This window comes from Nuphar pumila, chromosome 12 (genome assembly GCF_984573655.1).
Source record: "Nuphar pumila chromosome 12, dmNupPumi1.hap1.1, whole genome shotgun sequence".
NCBI classification, from domain to species: domain Eukaryota; kingdom Viridiplantae; phylum Streptophyta; class Magnoliopsida; order Nymphaeales; family Nymphaeaceae; genus Nuphar; species Nuphar pumila.
Genome location: NC_143260.1, coordinates 29,544,757 through 29,567,222, shown reverse-complemented (window position 1 = coordinate 29,567,222; position 22,466 = coordinate 29,544,757). Strand labels below are relative to the sequence as shown.

Here is a 22,466-nt window from a genome sequence, read left to right as displayed (position 1 = left end):
GTCAATAATCGAAGCAAGATGAAGAAACCATTATTTTTTATGGTGCAACCCTTTTGTGCATACCCATATTTAGAGACATGGATGTCACTACCTATGATTTGTCGAAGACGAATCCTTTTCAACCTGGGGAGGATGATGCAGTTATGAATCCAAAGTCAGATCCAACTCTAGCGAAAGGCAAGAAGAAGAAGAGGAACAAAGGGTGATTGGATCCAACAAAAGGGGATCCATAGTTGAATTTTAGATATAGATTCTTTTGGTCTGTTTAGATATTGAGACCCTATTCAAGATCCAATATAGGGTAGGGTTTATTTTTTGTTATAAATAATTGTTATGGGGTTCCTGGGTGGGGGTTCATTATAAGACCCACCAATTTTCAGGTATTTTAATATGATTCTTAATATAAAAATATTGATTATATCTATTGCTTATATATCTAGAGTATAGAATGCTAAGTTGGTAGGACTAATTAAATTTGATTAGTCATTTTAAAATTTTAAAAAAATATAGCTTTGAAATCGAAATTTGGAAAAATATAACCTTGAAATAGAATTTTGAAAAAATATAGCCTTAAAATAGAAATTTGGAAAAATATAACCTTAAAATAGAATTTTGAAGAAATATAGCCTTGAAATAGAATTTTAAAAAAATATAGTCTTGAAATATAATTTTAGAAAAATATAGCCTTGAAATAGAATTTTAGAAAAATATAACCTTGAAATAAAATTTTGGAAAATATAACCTTGAGATAGAATTTTAGAAAATTAAAGACTCAATATGAAATTTTGAGAAAGAAATACCGGTGGATGATTGTTTCAAATATTTGGGATCTATCATTCAAAAGTATGGAAAAATTGATGGAGATGTAAATCATAGGATAAAGGTTGGGTGGATGAAATGGAAAAGTGCAACTGGAGTGTTGTGTGATCGTAGAATGTCGTTGTGGTTGAAGGAAAAGTTTTATAGGACGACTATTAGGCCCGCTTTACTATATGGTACAGAATGTTGGGCTGCCAAAAGACATCATATTCAAAAAATGAATGTAGCTGAGATGAGTATGCTTAGATGGATGTGTGGAAATACAATAAAAGATAAGATTCAGAACAAGGAGATATGTAAGAAGATAGGCGTTGCACCCATTGAAAATAAGATGAGAGAGAATCGTTTACGGTGGTTTGGACATATTCGGCGAAGGCCAAATGATGCTCTAGTTAGAAGGATGGAGAAATGAAAAAATATATTAGTTAAAAGAGGTCGGGTAGGCCTAGGAAGACTTGGATGGAGATGATAGGAAAGGATATGAATGCTTTGAACCTCGCCGAGGACATGGCATTGGATAGAAATGATTGGAGGAGAAGGATTCATGTGAATGACCCAGAATGATTTTCTTTGTTGGTTCATATCGCCGACCCTAATTGTTTTGGGATAAAGGCGTAGTAGCAGTAGTTGTTGTTGTTGTATGAAATTTTGAGAAAAATAAGATTTAATGTAAGATTATCATAAAATGAGGTTGTTAAATAAAATATCTAAGAAATAACAAAATAATAATAAGTTGAAGTAAAGAGAAAAGACAACTAAGTAGTAATGATAGTTTGAATTTAACCAAATGGAATAATAAAATAATAATTAGTTAAAGTAAAGAGAAAAAAAAAAACTAAATAGTAATGATAAGTTTGAATCTAATTAAATAGAAGTACAACTAGCGGGGGCAATTTTTTAGAATGATTAGATATTGGGTTTTTTGAATCTAAGTGAGATGTACTAAATTCCATATGAATCTCTAAATATATCATAGGTAGAATAAATAAAGTAAAAGGGCTAAAATCTCTAGCTTGAATAGGTTTCCATATTAGAAAAATTCAACATGTGATATAGAGGTCAAGGGTTATACTTGGGATTGAGAATTGAAATGATTAAATCTCAACCCTTTATTCATTTTTATTGATTTAAGTTATATATTTTGAAAGTAATCATTACCTTCCCCTTATAAATACCCCATCAATTGGAAAGGGAGAGGCATCCAAGAGTTTATCTCTTCCTTCTCTCTCTTGTTCTTCTCTTCATTTCACATTTTTTAGAGTTTTTCTCTTTCTTCACTTGAGATTAGTGAAGGGTACCTCTTAGAAACTCTTCTTTACCCTACTAGTGCTTTGAAAGGTCCAAAAGAAGGAGAAGCTCAAGCCTAAGTCCACAAATCAAAGGTAAGTGAATTTATTATTTATGCATTTTGATATTTATTCAATTTCTCATCTCTCTTCTTCTATCATCTCTCTCTCCTCAACTATATAAATATGTGTTTTCATAACACATGTAGATATGTGAAAGGAATATGCATATGATGATTTATTTTCCTCTTATGTTTCTTTCTTGACCTACACTATTTTAGCTATGTTCATGTTTGAAATAGAGAAACACTAATTTCTATAGTGTTTTCTCATTTCAAGAACTATGATCAACCATAAAAATTAGTTAATTTCATGGAGTTTTCATTTTCAAGAGTTTAGACATCCCACAATTTGTAATTCTACTTAAGCCTACTTAAGAAAACCATGTTACTCTCTAATCTGGGAAATTCTTGAAGGTTCCAACCTAACATCAGCTTGTCTCGAGCCCATTTTAGGATATCCAACTGTGAGAGAGAGAGAGAGAGAGAGAGAGAGAGAGAGAGAGAGAGAGTATAGTTGTCTAGGCACTTGTTAATGGATTGTTCGTGAGCGACCGCTTCTCATTGTCACAATCGTATCCAATTATTTATTGTCACGCTATTTTCAGATGCTGATACAATCTTTAAGAATTTCCAACGCTTTTAAAAGTTTTATTTTGCACACAATCACGAGTGATATTACAGCTTAATTTGTACGATTTTATATTTTCATACTATACATATTTTCAACTATTTTTTATTTGTTTTAAATGTTTTATATGCCCATAATTCAGGGATCTCTCTCTCTGAGGGCATAATTTTTTTCGCCCACCCTTCTCCTCTTTATTCTTGCTCTAGATTGTTGGTCCACCGATTCTTCATCTTGTTCGCCGGAAAGTTTCACGGTGACGTGCCACCACTTGGAATTAGCGTGCTTCCGGCGCCGTTCCTTCAATTCGGTTGTTGCGATCGGGTCCGGACGAGATGGTGCATCCGTTGGTGGAGAGGGCGACGAGCGACATGCTGATCGGCCCCGATTGGGCAATGAATATCGAGATCTGCGATATCCTCAATCACGATCCCGGGTACCTCTTTCCCGTCATCTCTTTTATCGGTGGAATCCTGTTCCTGTTTCTCCATCTTTGTTTGTGCTCGTTTTTTCCGTCGAGTTTTATGGCAATTAGGTTGGATTTCGTATGAAGTTCCGTTTTTTTTTGCTGTCTTGAATAGGTTGAAATGTCATCATTTTGATGATCTATCAGACGGTTTATGTTAATCTGTGTGTTTGTTTGTGCCGAATTATCCCAGGGGTGGGGTTGGAGATGCAGCCCTTCTTTCTCTTTGTTGGAAATTTCATATTGATGCATGGTCGAGTGTGCTTCCGTATTAGATTCATAAACCGAATTTTTCTTTTTTAGCTTTTCTAATTGTTGGGTTTGCTTAGAGCATCGATTCGTGCAATTCATCATATCGTCTAATGCACAATGTCTTGAGTTGATTGCTTATGCTGATTGCCAAGGAAGGACGTGGATATGATACCATTAGTTCCTGGAATTGATTGTTGAATTAGAAAATTAGTTTTATGATCGAGCATCATACCATGTGCTAATGCTTTTATAGTGTTAAGAGGACTTAACCGGTTGGATAATCGTGAACATATTTAAGCATTCAGAGTTTTATGGAAATAGCTCTTTGCATTAAAGAGTTCCGTTGGTCATCAGGAAATATGTGGACATGGAATAAAGAAAGTTGATCTCTTCTCCCTGTTTATTTCAAATTATGGGGATATGGACAAACTAATATCTTCCCATAACTAATGTGTGTTATTTATCCCATTGTATATTTTTGCGATGAATTCTTCTGATTCCAACGGCAAGGAATGGTATATTACTGAACTCACCTTGCAAAGCAAGAGGAATATTTCGGGCTGATTTTGTACCTCAAAAAAGTATTCTAATTCCCAAATCTTTGTCAACATATTTGCTGGAAGTTTCTTTCTACCGCTTAGAAGGTTAGAAAATCAAGAAGGGTATAGCTATATGGGTTAGAATGGAAATGACTCGACTTTGCTTCCATCTTACAAGGATGTCTTTCCCATGTTGATCGGGGTTTACCAAAACAAAGTGTGCCACCCATAAAGTAGGAGAGTAACATGAACAATCTATATCATATCAGGCTCCTTCAACTCCACTACTATTGCCTTCATCTCATATGCATGTGGGAGCCATAGGTCTAAAGCATGATACATCTTTTTGGTTGAACTTTCACAAAATGGATCCCAATATAGTTTTGTTGCATGTCAACAAGCCTAGGTCATGAATCCTTCTTGTTTGAAATCGAGTCTTGCCTCTTTCAAATCATATTTTAAATAAGTTGCTTCCAGTGTTGTAGACTGTGTCATGAATTGTGTAGGTGAAGATTCACCCAGTGTCTTGTTGCAAACTATTGCAATTATAGTGGTATAAAAGAGGGCATCAGCTTAGGAAAAAGAGTTTTTTTTTTAAACACGATACCCAAAACCGAGTAGGTCACAATGTTAATACATGATGATATGTGAAAGACAATAATAATCTAAGCTAACTGGAAGTTTCAAGTTGAATGACAAACAAAAAGTAACTGTTTGACTACAAAGAGCTATAATGTGGATTAGTGTTTTTCTGGGTTTTTCTCCACTTAGTACCTGGTTTGTGGCACCTTATATCTTTTATATTTTCTTCACTGATGATTATTTATTTTGCTGATTGGTGTGTGTGAAAGCCAAGTTTGAGTTTACCCTTTTGTTTGATCTATGCGGCACCTTTCCAGCGCTTGTGTCTTCATTTGTTTATCATATCCATGCCTCCCAATATTTGTCTTATTCTGGATTCTTTAAAAGAAAGAGGAGATGAATTTTTTGCCGGACTTATTTTTTTTAACTTTGAAATATGGGGAGCCTCAGAAATGGTGCTTAATACATGATTATGTATCTTGTCATTACATGATCTCATACATGCTTTTTTATTGGGAAATCTATTATTTCTTTCTACCATCATCTTCCCTTCCTAACTTGTCCAAGTTTTGTTGTATATTGTCCTATTTTTGTTATATACTCTATTGGTGCTTTTGGATGCCACTTTGAAGTTTTGTATGAATTTTCTTTATGAAAATTAAATATGATTCTTTTGTTGCTGGTTGTCTGATGTTTCTAAAGCTGGTTTCTCTGCCAAAATGATATAATCTGCCTGCTGAAGTTGTTTATTAAGCTGTTAGTTGTTGAATCTATCCTGTTGTATTTTTGTTTGTAAGAACAGGCAGACTAAGGATGTTGTAAAAGGAGTTAAGAGGCGCCTTGGAAATAAGAACCGGAAAATCCAGCTTCTTTCTCTCACAGTAAGCATGATCCTGTTTCACTTTGCATCTAATCAGTAAACTGTCTTCTCATACTATGTTTTACTTGGTATCTGAACTCATGCAGTATCTAATATATCCTATTCCCATATCTTAATTGTGATATGTACCAAATAATTCAACTTGTTGATAATTTCACTTTGATTATGTTGTTATGGTAGAACTCAGTTTTATGTATTCTACTCCTGTAACAACCCCAACTTACCCTCGAAAAACAGTATTTTTTTTAAACATTTGCGAAAAAACTCCCAAGGAGCTGGGGTATATCATAGATTTAATATAACCAAACGGCAAACCATTCCATGCATTGAATCAATTAGAAGTAATAAATTAAACTTCATTAATTAAATCAATAAGTCGAATGTCAAAATATAGAAATTGACTCTCTTAAAATCCTGAGCCCTGGTTAGAACCCAAACATCAAGTCACAAGTCTCCCGTCCTCTAGCCAGCCAGTTCTACATGTCACTGAACATCTGTGCCTTTAAATCATTTTTAGAAAACGGGTAATAACCGAAGTCCTCGTACGAAATCTTCTAAAAATCCAACAGTAAAGGAAAAAACATAAATTAACTCATGCATAAATTTTAGAGAAAATCAAAAGGAATAACTTACCACAATTAACTTACTATTCAAGCATCCAACCGGATATCATGCAAAATCAAATATACAAAGATGCATAAACTAATGCTGAACAATAAAATATGCATGATTCAATGCATATGTATGAATAACTTATTAAGTTAATTATCAGAGTTGTTTTTTCATGCATGTCCCTATTAAATGTGCACAAATTTAATTTTTACTTTTCCTTCAACCTGCAGATACTAAAAACAGATACAATTCCCGATGTTCAAGTTAGGTTCTCAGTCATAGCTTAATACACAATTTTTATTTTATTTATTGGTTTTAAGACTTGTTCCTCGACCGATATCAGAAATCAATACCATCAATCATAACATTAGAAATCAACACCTAATGTCGGGACATCAAGAAAATCAACATCTACTACGCCCTCACGGTCTCTCATAACTGCCATCCAAGATTCATATACTGCGGAAGTGACATTAAAGAACTTAATTATAATGTTTTGGTCTCTTTTACTATTTCAAATCAATTTCAAATTCTTTATGTAAGAACCGTTTTGCAAATCAACATGCAATAACCATTTCGGGCTTTGACCCTCAAAATTAATAGTGTAAATTAAATTTTTGAAATACCAATAATTTTCACAAGTCATTTTGTAATGTATAAACAAATCAATAACACACGAGCAACACGTGCTCCTGGCCTACATAGGTCCACAGTGGTTCACACTTAACTACTAATATATCTCAAAAAGTGATTTATGACAATTGCAAAATTTCAGTGAACATACATATGCAGTTTCACAATATGTTTACAATGTACATTCATAGTAAAAAAAGAATGCACATTAAGCCAAGCACATACACATATACATAGAGAGCTTGGCGACCACACTATTCATGATCAAATTTATGTATACGATCAATTAAACATGCATATGATCATAGTCATGCAAACATCTAATTATATTTAGATTCATGCGTATGATATGCAAATTGCAAATTGATCGGTTTATTATCAGATTTATGTACTTAGAAAATACATATTCTGATCATATTCATGTACATGACTAGCTAACTACGATAAACTTCATGTACAATGAATCAACTAACAAGAATGGGCACATAATTTCTGATCAGATTCATGTGTGTGCTGAACAAATTCACGTACATGTTCAACTCCATGTATATGAATCAACTAAGAAAGATCATATATCAAATTCATGTACATTAATCGGCTATGCAGAAAATTACAAGTGTCGATCAGATTCTTGTACATGATCTAACTTTATGTACCCGAATAAGAAATTTAGAAAATATAATGTGTTGGTTAGATTCATGTACATGGATCGACCAGTCAGAAATTTGCCACAGTTTGTCAGATTTATATACATGATCAGATTCATATACATGAATCGGCCAGTCATAACATAACAATAGCTGCTGGCCAGATTCATCTATATGATCGGATTCTTATACATAGATCGGCCAAATCAGAAGAATAAGCAGTTGTTGGCCATTCATGTACATGGATCAACCTGGAACACCTTTAAAATTTTAACCTTAATTATTATTCAAATATTGAACAATTTCGAGACCAATATTTTTTTGATAAGTCAATCAATTATTATAATGCGGAAACAATTTTAAAAAACAGTTAAGATTTTGGGTGGGGTTATGCTAAAGATAACAATCAAATCAAAATATATGGGATATACATATGTCAAACCATGTACAATATAAGATTGAAATATAAAGAGTTTTAATTCTATTTCAAATCAGAGTATAAAAACAATAATTCAGTCTCTACATGGTCAAGTAATTAAAACAAAAAATCATGTCTACCAAAATTGTAAGGTAAGAGTGGACCTTCGAGGATGCAGCTCGACCAGTCCTTCACTTCAATTAGTCATCATACTTTACCTGCATTACCTATCCCCCATAAAACGGGGTAAGACTTGTTAAAGTCTGGTAGAGCAACTCAAACTCAAACTTAAAAAAAGCATATCAAGCAATCAAAGATAAATACATGATATATTATTCATCAATTCAGACAAACATCCATTTCAGATATACATGATATCACAATGGCATGAGACGGCAAATTTTCAGAAGCTAATAATAATTTTATGCATGATCAAATCAATAATGCATGCACTTACCAATATGAAATGGTAGATATTTTACGCTCACACAAAAGGAATCTATCTCTAAGATTCGTGCCTCTAATTTGGGCACCTTGATGCATGATTCAATGTCATTGTCATTTTCATGGCATATATGCTTATTGTACACATTCACATTCATTCGTTCATGGGCATCAAATACTAATCGCATCATGCATCCATACCTTACTACATGCTGCACACACTTTGTTGCACAAACATTTGAAATTCGCTACAAGCATTCATTCAGTGGCATGTGATAGCAGTTCACCTGATGATAACATGTTTGATAGAAATTTTGATCATGCATTTAAACAACATTACAAGGAATCAGGGTGTGACAGGTTAGGAAACATGTATGATCCCAAATGAGCACAGATTGGAATCATGGTTCAAATCTGAATTGAACTCACACAATCACATACCCGTTGGGGTATATGCACCAAATTTCAAAAAATCCAAGGAACAAATACAAAACCCACTTTGTGATAGGTCTATATAGAACAACTAAGAAAATTTCTTATCTTAATTCCATAGTACATTGTCGAGGAAAGGCTCACACCCGAACCAAAACAAATCCAAATAAGTCTTATCATAATCTAATTCTTAGTGAGTTGCAATTGGTAGGACTAAAACAGATTAAACTGAATCTATGTGCATCTGAATTGGTTAGGATGGATGAAATGTGGTTTGTGAATGTGAATCCACGCAACACTATGTTAATTGAGTATAAACCGTGCCAAGCCAAGCATGCAAGAAACTTTATTGGATTTAATGTAAACCTGTATAATAATTATAGCAATGTTGGTCAAACCTTAGACCTAAATGTAATGTGATGCTATCAGTAAACAACAACTATAAGAAGGAATAAATTATTGAGTCATCTATAACATGATTAATTTATTTTTTTCGGTGGACTATCTGGGGTTAGGTAGCACCTTAACAATACTGTACACATAACAAATTAAGACATATATCATAGGCAAAACATGTTGATTCATCAAAATAAACAACACATCTCACCACAATATATATATATATATATATGCAACTGACGTCTGATAATGGACAGACCTAGTTTAAAAAGAATCAGTGAACAAAACAAATGAATAACGGAATTATATGATGCTTGTTTGTGTAGACAATTAAATATTTTCTGAGTGGGGGTGACAATACCACTAAAGCAAAACACAAATGCATCATATGATTGGCACACAAATAAAATTAATAAAGACATAATTACAACATGCGCAACATGAGATACAACTCCAGAGTGCTTGAAGAATCGCTGATGGAGAATTATTTTCCCTAGCCAATGTTTTAAAAAAACTAAAAGAGATACAAATTAAACTAATAACATGAACAGTGCCAACTAAATTGCAAATTCATACTGACCACAGAAGACTAAATCGGCACAATGCACAATATTCTTATCAGGTATATGGATGGCATAATCTGAATTCAAACATGATACAATTTTCATGTTTTTTTTTTAAATTTTCTGTCATACTCCAGCAGGTTTATTGGAACTGATCTGACCCAAATTCCAATGTAAATCATGAATAAGTAATCTAAAGGGTTAGATTAACCGAAATGACAATTGAATTGAACTTCAAATTCTGTTAACACTTAAAGAGTTAATGAAAAGAAATCATTGATTCGTTGAAAAAAGTGAGCGTTTATTTAACACTTAACATGATGAAGGATGGCAACCAAAAGGAATATTTACTTTCAACGATAATGTGTCATGGTGACAACCAAAATGAACATGTCTAGATGGAGATCAGCCACAAGATTGACTACATGTTCATCACATAAAATTTTCATATACAAGCTGGAAGAAAATACCAGTTAAAATTTTCTTTTTGAATATCACAATTCACCTGGTGACAGACGGCTAAGATGTGTAACCTCATTTGGTTTTCTTTAATTTACAACTGCCATATATATATATATATATATATATATATATATATATATATATATATATATATATATATATATATGCTAATAGGCATATGAAACAACCACCATAATGAGAAATCATCCCACACAACTCAGAAGTTCAACATGGAGTTGTTAAACATTGTCAGTTCCTCATGAACCCTAGCACATTTTTTTTTATTAGAGCTGTTGTGCCCAAACTGGGTTTGTTGAAATCATTCAGACCCAGTCCCACTGGGACCGGTCTGACCCATTCCAACATCTCAGAGTAGGTCTGATCCATAACGGATCAGACACAGGGTTCCTCCTCACACCAGATATATACATATATATTTTTTACAATAACGTTGTTCCTTACTATTATATATATATTTTTAAACAAGAACAAATTCAATGAAACAGGTCAGACCCAGCCAACTTAACGACTGGTCAGCCCTGTTCATATGGGTGGTTCGGAACTAATCCATGAGTGGATTAGTTCCTTGAACCCCTTCATAACCAATTTAAAAAACAAAAGACTGGGCCAGCTATTCATAAAATAATATTTTTTTTGGTTCCTGTTCAGACCAATCAGTCCCAGCGCTATCAGGGACTGATCGAAGTCCCTTGTAACCCGACCAACACTTATCCTAAAACAGATCATTGCTCTGTATCAGGCTGGTTTACACACATACCCGACAAAGGGTTCTCATGTGCACCGATCCATAGTTATTTTTTAAATTACACATCAATGATCAGTCCCGGCACAACATGGGACTGATCTGAGTTAGTTTTGCACTCATATACATGACTGATCTGGGTAGGGATTGTTAAAATGTAGTCTTTCTTATATATATATATATATATATATATATATAGAGAGAGAGAGAGAGAGAGAGAGAGAGAGAGAGAGAGAGAGAGAGAGAGAGATATATACATATATATCTATATATGTATATGTATATGTCTCTCTCTCTCTCTCTCTATATATATATATATATATATATATATCTCAAACCCGATAAGGGTATTTATGTAAATTCACATATTTTATGCATATTCTTACTTAAGAGTATGATTGTACATTTTTTATAATTTCTTTTGTTGTATTTTTTATTTTTGTCTTTTTTATTTTTAGTTGATGTGACATGTGGGGACTCCCAATGCACATGTTGGAGTCCTCCCAAGTCTCCATGCTCTTATAAATAGGGGTGACCCCCTTTAGTTTTTTTTACACTTTTTGTAAAACCCCTTTTGGGACCCTAGATATTGAAGTTGATATTTTTTACGTTTGTGCATTTGTATCCGTGCCTTTGTGCACTTGTGAGAGTTCTCCTTTTGTGCCTTTGTGCACACTTTGTGTTTCTAGTATTGTGTTTATACAAAAAATCTCTTTTTATAGTAATTTTCACATGGTGTTAGAGCAATGTTGCTTGGAAAGGAAAATCTTGTAATTCTTCACAATATCGAGTGCCTCGAAAATCGTGTTTTCAATTTTTTTTCGAGATTGGCATGAAGACTTCTCTTCATCAAATATTTTAGAAGATTACTACAAGTAATAGTTAAAATCTCTTTGTGGTACGCATTTTTCTCCTTCATCTTATCTCTCTAATGGGTGACTCTTGGCTTTAAGCTCAATGGTTCCAATTATCACGTATGGGCCAGAAATATGAAAGCTCATATTAAAGGAAATGAGCTTTGGGGATATGTTCAAGGTTCCATAACGGAACCCAAACAAAAAATTACGATGGTTGAAAGAGGAGAAATAAAAATTCTTGATGGAGAAGAAAGACAAAAGGCTCTTGAAGAATATTCAAAGAAACATGAGGAATGAGAAATGAGAAACTTCAAGATCCTATCTTGGATCTTCTCATCCGTTGAAACCAAGATCAATGCCAACATCATCAAATTCAAGAAAGCCTCCGAAGCTTGGCATTATCTTGAGAAGATGTATACTTCACGAGACTTATCTCACAAGTACTATCTTCAAAAGAGGGCATTGTCCCTACAACAAAATGAGATGTCTATTCATGAGTACTTTGCTGAATTATCCTCTATTTGGGATGAGCTTGCCATGCTTGAGCCCAAGTGGAGTGACGAAGCTATTGAACTTAGATACAAGAAATTAGAGGAAGATCACTTCTTTAACTTCCTAAATGACCCGAATTTGAACAAATTCGGTCCTCTCTTCTATCTTCTTTCACATCTCCTTCCATTGAAGATGTTATTACCAAGTTAAGTGAAGAGGAAACTCGTATGAGCATTAGCAAGCAAAATCCAAGTGTTCGTGCAATGCCCATAAATCAAGATAAATGTGATGAAGTTAATGCCGTTTCTAGGCCCGACAACAACTTGAGGACATATAAACTTTCTCACTTTAAAAACCAAAATCAAGGATCCAATGGTGGTTAAGGCGGAAGAAGGGACTATAGCAAAATTGTGTGCCACTTTTGTAAGGAACCCGGTCATATCAAACCGACTTGTCCTAAATGGAAGAAACTACTTGCAATGGCAACCACAAAAAGATGAATCTACAAGTGGAGCTCTCTCTCTAAATCAAATTATGAAAGCTCTTCTACCTCTTCTTAAGGGAACTATTTTCGGTGCCGTCGTATCCACTCATTCCCCTCCAGGTAAAACTTTTTGGCTTTTAGATTCGGGTGCATCTTTTTATATGTCTTCAAACATCTCTTCTCTTTCCGAATATTCTAAAAGTTTGTCACCATCTTTTGTTTCAACCGCGGATGGCACTTCTCTTAAAATTAAGGGAATTGAAAACTTTGAAACTCAAAATTTCTTTATTCTCAAAATTAGATTTATACCTAAATTGAATTTGAACTTACTTTTCATCTCTCAGACCTTGGATGTGACATTCAATTTTCATCTAATAAGTGTTTAATACAGGATCACCGGTTCGGGAAGTTGATTGGGGAAGGCTCTAGGAAGGGAGACTTGTACTATGTGGATTCTCTTCAAATCCCTAAAACCCGTTTTTGTAATGTGTCCCAACATAAAGACATAAATGTTTGGCACAAAAGACTTGGTCATCCCAACATCACTAAGTTATCCTATTTGCATTTGATTAAAAATCTTTGTAAAAGTACTTTCTCTTGTAATTATTGTATTCTTGGAAAAATGAGAAGTATGCCTTTTGAACAAAGATCTATGTTTACCACAAAACCTTTTGAAATTGTTCATTCAGATGTTTGAGGACCGACACCCGTCATATCCAAGGGAGGCTTTGCCTATTATGTGATTTTTGTGGATGATTTTTCTCGATATTGTTAGATATTTTTCCTTAAACATAAACATGAAGTGTTTTCATGCTTTAAATCATATCATATGATAATTAAGAATCAATTTAATAGTAATTTAAAGATATTTAGGACCGATTCCGGAGGCGAATATCTTTCCAATGAATTTAAGAAATATCTTGAAGACTATGGTATTGTCCATCTAAGATCGTGTCTTAAGACTCCACAACAAAATGGGTTAGCCGAAAGGAAGCATATGCATATCATTGAAACCACTAGAACCCTTCTTATTTCCCAAAGTATTTCAATTTTTTTTTGGGCCGAAGCGGCTCTTGCTTCAGTTTATCTTATTAATTGTCTTCCATCCAAAAATTTAGATAAAATCTCTCCTTTCGAAACTCTATATGAAAAAGAACCCGATTATAATAGATTGAGAGTTTTTGGTTGTAAGTGCTTTATCCTTACAAATAAGAATGATAAACTCTCACCTAAAGCCATTCTTTGTGCTTTTCTTGACTACTTCGAAACCCAAAAAGAGTTTCGATGTTATGATACTAAAAATGATAAGTTATATGTCTCATGGAATGTTACATTTTTGGAAAATGATAGTGGTTTTGAAAAGAATGAATCACATTTAGAAAATGCCGACTATTCCTTTCTTTTTGATCTTTTATCTAAAGATGATGATATTTCTAGTGATGATGAATCAACATATAACAGTGACAATGAAGTGGTCGAGATCAACAATAACTCTAACCCTACTACCTCTCAAGAAGAAAATATAACTAGAGACCCTATCACCTATACTCATAGAGATAGACGCACCTTTAGAAGTGCTATTGAGCAATATATTGAACCTAGCAAGTTTATCTCCACACATGATTCAAACCCTAGAAGAACCGAGCGAACTAGAAAAACTCCTTCTAGATTCATGTCTTTTGATTCTTTTTCTCCTAAATATCGGGCTTGCCTAAGTGCCATTCACTCATATTTTGAACCAAAAAGTTTTGAAGATGCCAAACGGTGTATTGAATGAAGAGAGGCCATGGAGAGTGAACTCAAAGCTCTTAGGAAAGCGAACACTTGGGAATTTCAAACGCTTCAAAGTCAAAACCAAGAGTGATGGATCTCTCGAGATGTATAAAGCTCGTATAATAGCTATCCAATCCAATTGAATCCCAAACTGGACCGGATCCTAGTCAATATGAATCCTAGACTTTGTCTAGATTCATATTAACTTGGGTCCAATGGAGCGGGTCCAGTCTGATCTAAACAAAAAAAACTAAAAAATAGAGGCCAGTCATTTTTGAAAAACACATTTTTTAAGCCAATCGTTATCCAATTTTGGGAAAATAGATCCCCTACGAGACCTACGTTTCCAGACGGATTTAATAATGGTCTTAGCTAAATTTCGCTTCCGAATTTTGCCTGAATTTAACCTGAATTTTGCTTGAATTTTGCTCAAATTTAAAAGTTAAAACAATAAATTTCTCAATGGGCTCTGGACCACATCTAGACCCAGTTGATGTCACCTCATATATATATTTTCATATTTTTTATCAATTAGTTATAAGTATATAATTTAAAAATTATATATTTTGGGCTAAAAAATCATGAGATATTAATCCCTACTTAAAAAAATTTCGTCCACAAAAATATAGCGTACCGAATAAATATGGATATTATTCGTGCATATCGGCCTCAGGCTCCTAGGTGCACTTGTTCGATCCGTGAAGTTGCCAAAGCACTTTCACTAACGGAATCGTCCTATTCCGAAGTGTCCTCTCCTAGCGATTCACAATCTCCACCGGTCTCTCTTCCGTCGTCATATCTGAATGTACTTCTACTGCCTTATTCTGAATAACATATGAGAGATCGAGTACATACTTTCTCAACATCGAGACATGGAAGACATTGTGGATATGAAGAAACTGAGGAGAAAGCTCCACTCGGTAAGCTGACTCGCCAACAAGTTCGAGGATCTCAAAAGGTTCAACGTACTGAGCACTAAGCTTCCCCTTCTTTCCAAACCTGAATACACTCTTCGTAGGCAATATCCAGACAAACACGTGATCGCCTACAACAAAGCAAAGCTCCCTACATTGCTATTGGGCGTAGCTCTTCTGTTTGCTCTGTGCTGCAACCAAACACTGACGAATCATCTGCACCTTGTCTAAGTAGTGTTGGATCGCCTTTGGAGACTCCAGTGCTCTCACTCTAAATTCGTCCCAGCACACTGGGGTATGGTCTACCATACAGAGCTTTACATGGGACCATACCAATACTCGCATAATAACTATTGTTGTATGAAAACTCTACATGTTTCAAATGCCTGTCCCAATCTCTTGCCCAATCCAGCACGCATGCTCTAAGTATGTTCTTAAGAGTTTGGATTGTGCATTTTGTTTGCTCGTCAGTCTGTGGGTGAAAAGCCATGTTGAACTTCAACGTGGTACCCATTGCCTTTTGCAACTGGCGTAAGAAATATGATGTGAAGCGAGGATCTCGGTTTGACATGATAGAGTGTGGTACCCCATGAAGTCAGACAATCTCATCAACATACAAGTTTGAAAGGGTCTCCAAACTCTGATTCACCCTGATCGACAGAAAATGGGCACTCTTTGTCAACTGGTCTACTATCACCTAGATGGCATCATGCTGACAACGGGTCTTCGGCAAACCCACGATGAAGTTTATTGATATGTTGTCCCACTTTCACTCAAGGATGTCTAAAGGCTGCAATGGTTTATTAGGTCTTTGGTGCTCGATCTTAACTTGCTGGCAAGTAAGACATCGGGGCACAAACTCTGCGACATTCCGTGTCTTCTCGTTCCATAAATATGTCCTTTGAAGGTTCTTGAACATCTTGGTAGAACCCAGATAAACAAAATACTTTGACCTGAGGGCTTTTCTCATTGGCTCCTCCCGAAATGCCTTCGGAACCCACCATCTGTCCCCAAACATAATAGTCCCATCTTTCTCATCACAGAACTTGCGTACCTGACTTCTGGTTACTCTCACACAACTTCTTGAAGTCCGGATCGTTTGACTGAAGCCCCTCGATACGATTAATAATCTCAGGTCATGCCCTCATCCCTGCACAAAGGATGTGTCCGGCTTCGTCTGCAAACGACTGCCACTTGACAAACTCCTCAAATAAACCCCAACTCTGATCAATCAAGTTGGTTGTCGTAGCCGATATCTTCTTACATAGCGCAACTGTCACTACATTCGCCTTACCATGGTGGTAAGCGATAGTGAACTCGTAGTCCTTGAGTAACTCTAACCACCTGCGTTGCCTGAAGTTCAGATTCTTCTGCATAAAAATATACTTAAGGCTCTTGTGGTCCGACAAAACCTCAAACTGTTCCCTGTACAAGTAGTGACACTAAATTTTCAGCGTGAATACAACAACTGCTAACTCCAAACAAACTTCACCTCCTTCTACAATAGCTTCGTCATCAGGTCAGTTATATGCGAGAAGTCCTGTATGAATTAACGGTAGTACCCTGCCAATCCCAAAAAAAACTCCTGATCTCAGACACTATCTTCAATTGTTTCGAAGACAACACTATCTCTACCTTAGCTGGATCCACCTCTACTCCCTTCTATGATATAACGTGACCGAGGAACATCATCCTGTCAAGCTAAAACTCACACTTAGAGAGCTTAGCATATAACTTATGATCCTTTAATGTTTGCAACACAATCCTCAAGTACTCTCTGTTCTTCTCCACACTCTCAAAATATATCAAGTTGTCATCAATAAACACGATGACAAATTGATCCAACCACAACCTGAAGACTTGATTTATTAAGTTCATAAACGTTGTAGGTGCATTTGTGAGTCCAAAAGACATCACCAAAACTCGTAATGCCCGTATCTGGACCTGAACGCCGTCTTCAGAATATCCTCTACCTTGATCTACAACTGATCTTGGAGAACACCTTTGTCATGTGTAACTAGTCAAACAAATCGTCGATCATGGGCAAAGGGTACTTGTTCTTCATGGTAACCTGATTCAGCATGCAATATTCAATGCAAAGTCGCATGGATCCATCATTCTTCTTGACAAACAAGACTGGTGTACCCTAGGGTGACACGCTCGACCTGATGAAACCCTTGTCAAGAAGTTCCTGCAGCTGCTTCTTCAACTCAATAAGCTCTACAGGTGCCATGTGATATGTCGCACGAGACACTGGTGTCGTGCCAAACACTAATTTGATTGAAAACTCGATCTCCCTGTGAGGTGGCAAACCCAGTTAGTCCTCTGGAAAGACATTCGAAAACTCGCAAACCACGTCCAATTGCTTCAAAGGGGTCCTGATTGTTCGTGGCGAACATACTGGCCAAGAACCCCACATAAACTTGCTTGCAGTACTTCGAGATCTTCATTGCCGAGGCGATCTTCACCTCATTCACATGCCTAGTCACTTGAAACACCAGTGCTGACAAATCAGGGCACTCCAAGCAAACCTTCTTATCCCGACACTGGAGAGTCGCATTATGCCGAGACAACTAGTCCATACCCAGAATGACATCGTAGAATGTCATGTTGAATATGACTAGGTTGGTAGACAACTCGTGTCCCTTAATAACTACGCGAACTGCAGGAAGGTACTTCCCACTTTGAGTGGGCACACCTATACGAGACATCACATTTAAAACCTTCTCTAGGCTAGATGATACAAGGTCAAGCACTCCAGTAAAAGAAGATATAAGGGAATGGGTTGCCCCCGAATAAAAAATAACACAAACAAGATGGTCAACGCCAATGATAATACCTTTTATCAGGTCAGCCTGATCGCTCTGCACAGTGACCGTGGCAGCATAGATTCACCTGTTTGTCTTCCTTTGCGCCTGCTGCTGTTGACTGCCTGGAGTTGTTGGCTTGTTTCGACAGTACGAGATGATATATTCGAGCTGCTGACACTAGTAGCTGACCCCCTTGAAGAGCGAACAAGAACCCTGAGGATGGTTCTTGTTGCACTGCTTACAAGTCGACTGAGCCTTCCCCTGCTGCTGTCTCTGCTGGGGTCGACTCTGTTGGTTCCTTTGATGGGTCTTCTGCTTTTTGCTCTTGGCCCTCTACGTCTTGACACCCGCAGGTGGGTTCTTTTACGCTCCGCCATTGCGGTTTTCACCCTTATTCGACTGCCCATCCTTAATCGCTCCCACTCTTTATTTAGAATGGAAGCACACTCGATGGCGTCACTGAACGCAGTAGGACGAGTGGTCATCACTTGGACCCGAAGTCTGTCCTTCAGCACACATTTGGTTGCCCTAGCCTTGTCGTCAATGAAAAGTTGGGGCAGTACCTCTCTAACCTCCTGAATTTGGTGTAGTGTACCAAATTCATGTGCTCCTGCGTGAGCTCGAGGAACTGTTGCTACTGTATTCTGTCCTTGGCAAAGGAGGGAAAGTATGCCTCTAAGAACTCCCCTCTAAAGGTCTCCAATGGGATGGTCTTGACGCCTGCATATTTCACCTGGCAAAGGGTGTCCCATCATTTTTTGGCATCGCCCTTCAGATAGTACGTGCAAAAGGCTGTCTGTCGATCCTCAGGTATTGGTAGGACATGAAACACTCTCTCGGTATCCTCGACCCAGCTCTCGATAACCTCTGGGTCGACTTTCCCGAAAAAAGGTTGCAGATCCAACTTCAGAAACTTCTCATATGTGACCACACCATTATTCGCAGTAACAACTGATGCGGGATGGACGCACATTGTGGGTTGTGCCATCTGCGCTAGGACATACATGGTAACAGTCTTGGCCAGACCGTTGAGGTCATTCGTTTGGAAGTCCCTTTGCTCCTGCTAGTTCGTTGGAGCACTAGAAGTATAGCTAGTACGAGTATACATCTATAAAACAAATTTAACCATAATTTATTAGTAAAATTTACACACCTGATCAACCCTACTCCTTAAGATTGCAATACAACAATCACAATCATATCAAGCACAAAATTTAATTCACAACACGTTGATTTAAATATAATTGTCCCTACAGTCAAAATATAGAAATTCTCAATTTTCAAGACAGTAAGGAAACAAAATTTCACAAGATAGATCTTACCAGTGATGTAGAGACTCTTTCTGGAGTACGAGTTTGTGACTTTTGTGGTGGTGGTTCTTACTAGTTTTGATTACTCTCTGATATCAACTCTGAAACGACCCCAACTGACCCTCGAAAAATAGTGTTTTTTTAAACATTTATGAAAAACCTCCCAAGGACCCAGGGTACTGTTAAGACATATGTAATAATACATCTATATATATAAATATAGATGTATTTATAGATGTATTCACCATAATACCCGATAGGGGTATTATGGTCTTTTCACAAGTACCCAATAGGGGTACTTGTTTTATTTCTTTCATTTTTCTGTTTTTTTAATTTTTGTTTTTTATTTTTTAAATCGCTTTTTGGAATACCAAAAGGGGCCCCACAATGGAGTCGTTGGAGCCCCCAACGACTCTATTGGGAGCCCCTTTGGTCTCCTTTTCTTATAAATAGGGGGAACCCCCCTTTATGTTGTATTGCTCTTGAGAGCTCCTCTTCAATAATAGTGATATTATTTTTCATGTGTGTAGCTTTTTTATAAGGCCCTTCGTATATCCCTTAGTGGATATCCTCTCTTATGCTTGTTGCATTTGTCCGTGTGGGACATAGTGAATGCTTTAGCATTCTTGGTTTCTTCCGCATATTTCATTACATGGTATTAGAGCCATACGATCTTCTAAGGTAAAATCGTGTCTCTCTCTACTTTCTTTCTCACATCTTCATTTTGTAGCAATGGAAGTCAAGATCGATCTATCATTCAAACTCAATGGGAAAAATTACATGATGTGGGCATCCGCAATGGAGAATAATCTCAAAGGCAAGAAGCTTTGGGGTTATGTAATGGGAACCGTTCCGGAACCCCAACTTAAGCTCACAAAGATGGAAGGAGATCAAGAGAAAGCACTTGAAGGCGATGCTCGTCTCAAGGCCATTGAAGATTATAACCACCAAATGGAAGATTGGGAGAGCAACCATGCAAAAATCCTAGCATGGTTTATGAATAATGTCGAACTCAAGGTATGTGCAAATATTGCAAAATTCCGCCGAGCAAATGAAGCTTGGTTTTTTATGAAGGGTATGTTTACCCAAAAGGATCTTGCAAGAGTTTATTTTTTGCAAGAAAAAGTAAGAACCACAAAACAAGGTGACATGAGCATACAAGATTATTATAGTGCTCTAAATCCTTTGTGGGATGAATTGGCTCTTTTAGAGCCTAAATGGGTGGCTATGGAGGATGTGGTACTAAGACAAAAACAAATGGAACAAGATAGATTGTTTCAATTTTTATTTGGGCTTCGTCCGGAATTTGAACAAGTTAGATCCTCACTTCTCCATAGATCTACGTTTCCTCCCTTAGAAGAGGCTATTGCCGAGATTACCCAAGAAGAGACTAGGCATAGCATGGGTAAAAGCATAGAGGAAGTTCTTGCCGTATCTAAACCCGACAATCATGTTAAAACATACAAACCACCTCATTTTGGTAAGCAAGGGAGTGGTGAAAGAAAAATGATTATATGTCATCATTGTTATGAGCCGGGACATATTAAACCCGTTTGCCCAAAGCTAAATGGGGCATTCAAGCCAAAGGTGGCTTTCGTTAAAGAATCATCCACCAAAGAAGATGAAGGCAAGAACGGGGATCTCAAAGATACTCTTGGACAAATCTCCTTGGCTCTCCAACAAATTCTAAAGTCTACTTCTTCCACCTCCGGTGCCGCCATTGCCTCATCATCACCTCCCGGTACGTACTCTTGGATTTTAGATTCCGGAGCCTCTTTTCACATGACTCCTCATGAAAATGCATTAACCAATGTGCACACCAATTCAAAAATATCTTGTGTCTCTACGGCCGATGGAACTTTTCTCAAAATAAATGGTATTGGAACTCTTGATTCTAAAAATGTTCAAAATTTTCTTGTTCCAAAAGTTAGAATAGTTCCTAAATTAAATCTTAACCTCTTTTCCGTTTCTCAAATAGCCGACCATGGATGTGAAATATCTTTCTCATCCCAAGGGTGCTTTGTGCAGGATCTCCGGTCCGGGAAGCGGATTGGGCAAGGCCATAGGAAGGGAGACCTTTATTTTATGGATAACTTAATACTTCCAAATACCTCATTTTGTACTTATGTCCAAGACAAAAATATTGAAACTTGGCATAAAAGGCTTGGACATCCAAGTTACTCTAAAATGTATCTTTTTTCTTTTGGAAACAAGTTTTGTAAAGAAAAGATATCAATTGCAAAGATTGCATTTTTGGAAAAATGAAGTCTACTCCTTTTCCTATTAGAACCTTTGTGACAACAAGACCTTTTGAAGTGGTGCATTCCGATGTATGGGGACCATCTCCGGTTCTATCCAAAGGTGGTTATTCGTATTATGTTACTTTTATTGATGATTATACTAGATATGTATGGATTTATTTTCTTAACTTTAAATCAGAAGTTTTTAACTTCTTCAAAGAATTTCATGCAAAAGTTCAAATTCAATTTCAAAGTCAAATATCCATTCTTAGATCCGATTCGGGTGGAGAGTACTTATCAAATGATTTTCAATCATATCTAAAACAACATGGCATTTGTCATAAAAAATCTTGCCCAAGAACTCCTCAACAAAACGGTCTAGCGGAAAGAAAACATAAACATATTTTAGAAACCACTAGATCCTTACTCATTTCTAAAAATATTCCTAAAAGTTTTTGGGCCGAAGCCGTGTTAACCTCCACCTATTTAATCAATAGGATGCCATCTTCAAAATTGAACAATATCTCTCCTTATGAAAAACTTTTCAATATGACACCCGACTACAATCATCTTCGTATTTTTGGGTGTAAATGCTTTGTTCTTTTACATAAAAGAGATAAATTGTCACCTAAAGCAATAGAATGTGTATTTTTAGGATATGGTGAAAATCAAAAGGGCTATAGATGCTTTGACTATAAGAAC

The 22,466-nt window shown here is 36.3% G+C and overlaps 1 protein-coding gene across 1 annotated transcript in view; it reads left to right on the top strand.

Annotated features, from left to right (window-relative positions):
* The first annotated feature begins 2,658 nt into the window (after window positions 1–2,658).
* LOC149820470 (TOM1-like protein 9) overlaps window positions 2,659–22,466 on the top strand; it is a 72,085-nt gene continuing 52,277 nt past the window's right edge. Inside the window, exons 1-2 of the mRNA XM_089982834.1 lie at window positions 2,659–3,228; window positions 5,434–5,512. Of these exons, the coding sequence (XP_089838960.1) occupies window positions 3,128–3,228; window positions 5,434–5,512 (180 nt within the window). The 5' untranslated portion in view covers window positions 2,659–3,127. The remainder of the gene's footprint in view (window positions 3,229–5,433; window positions 5,513–22,466) is intronic.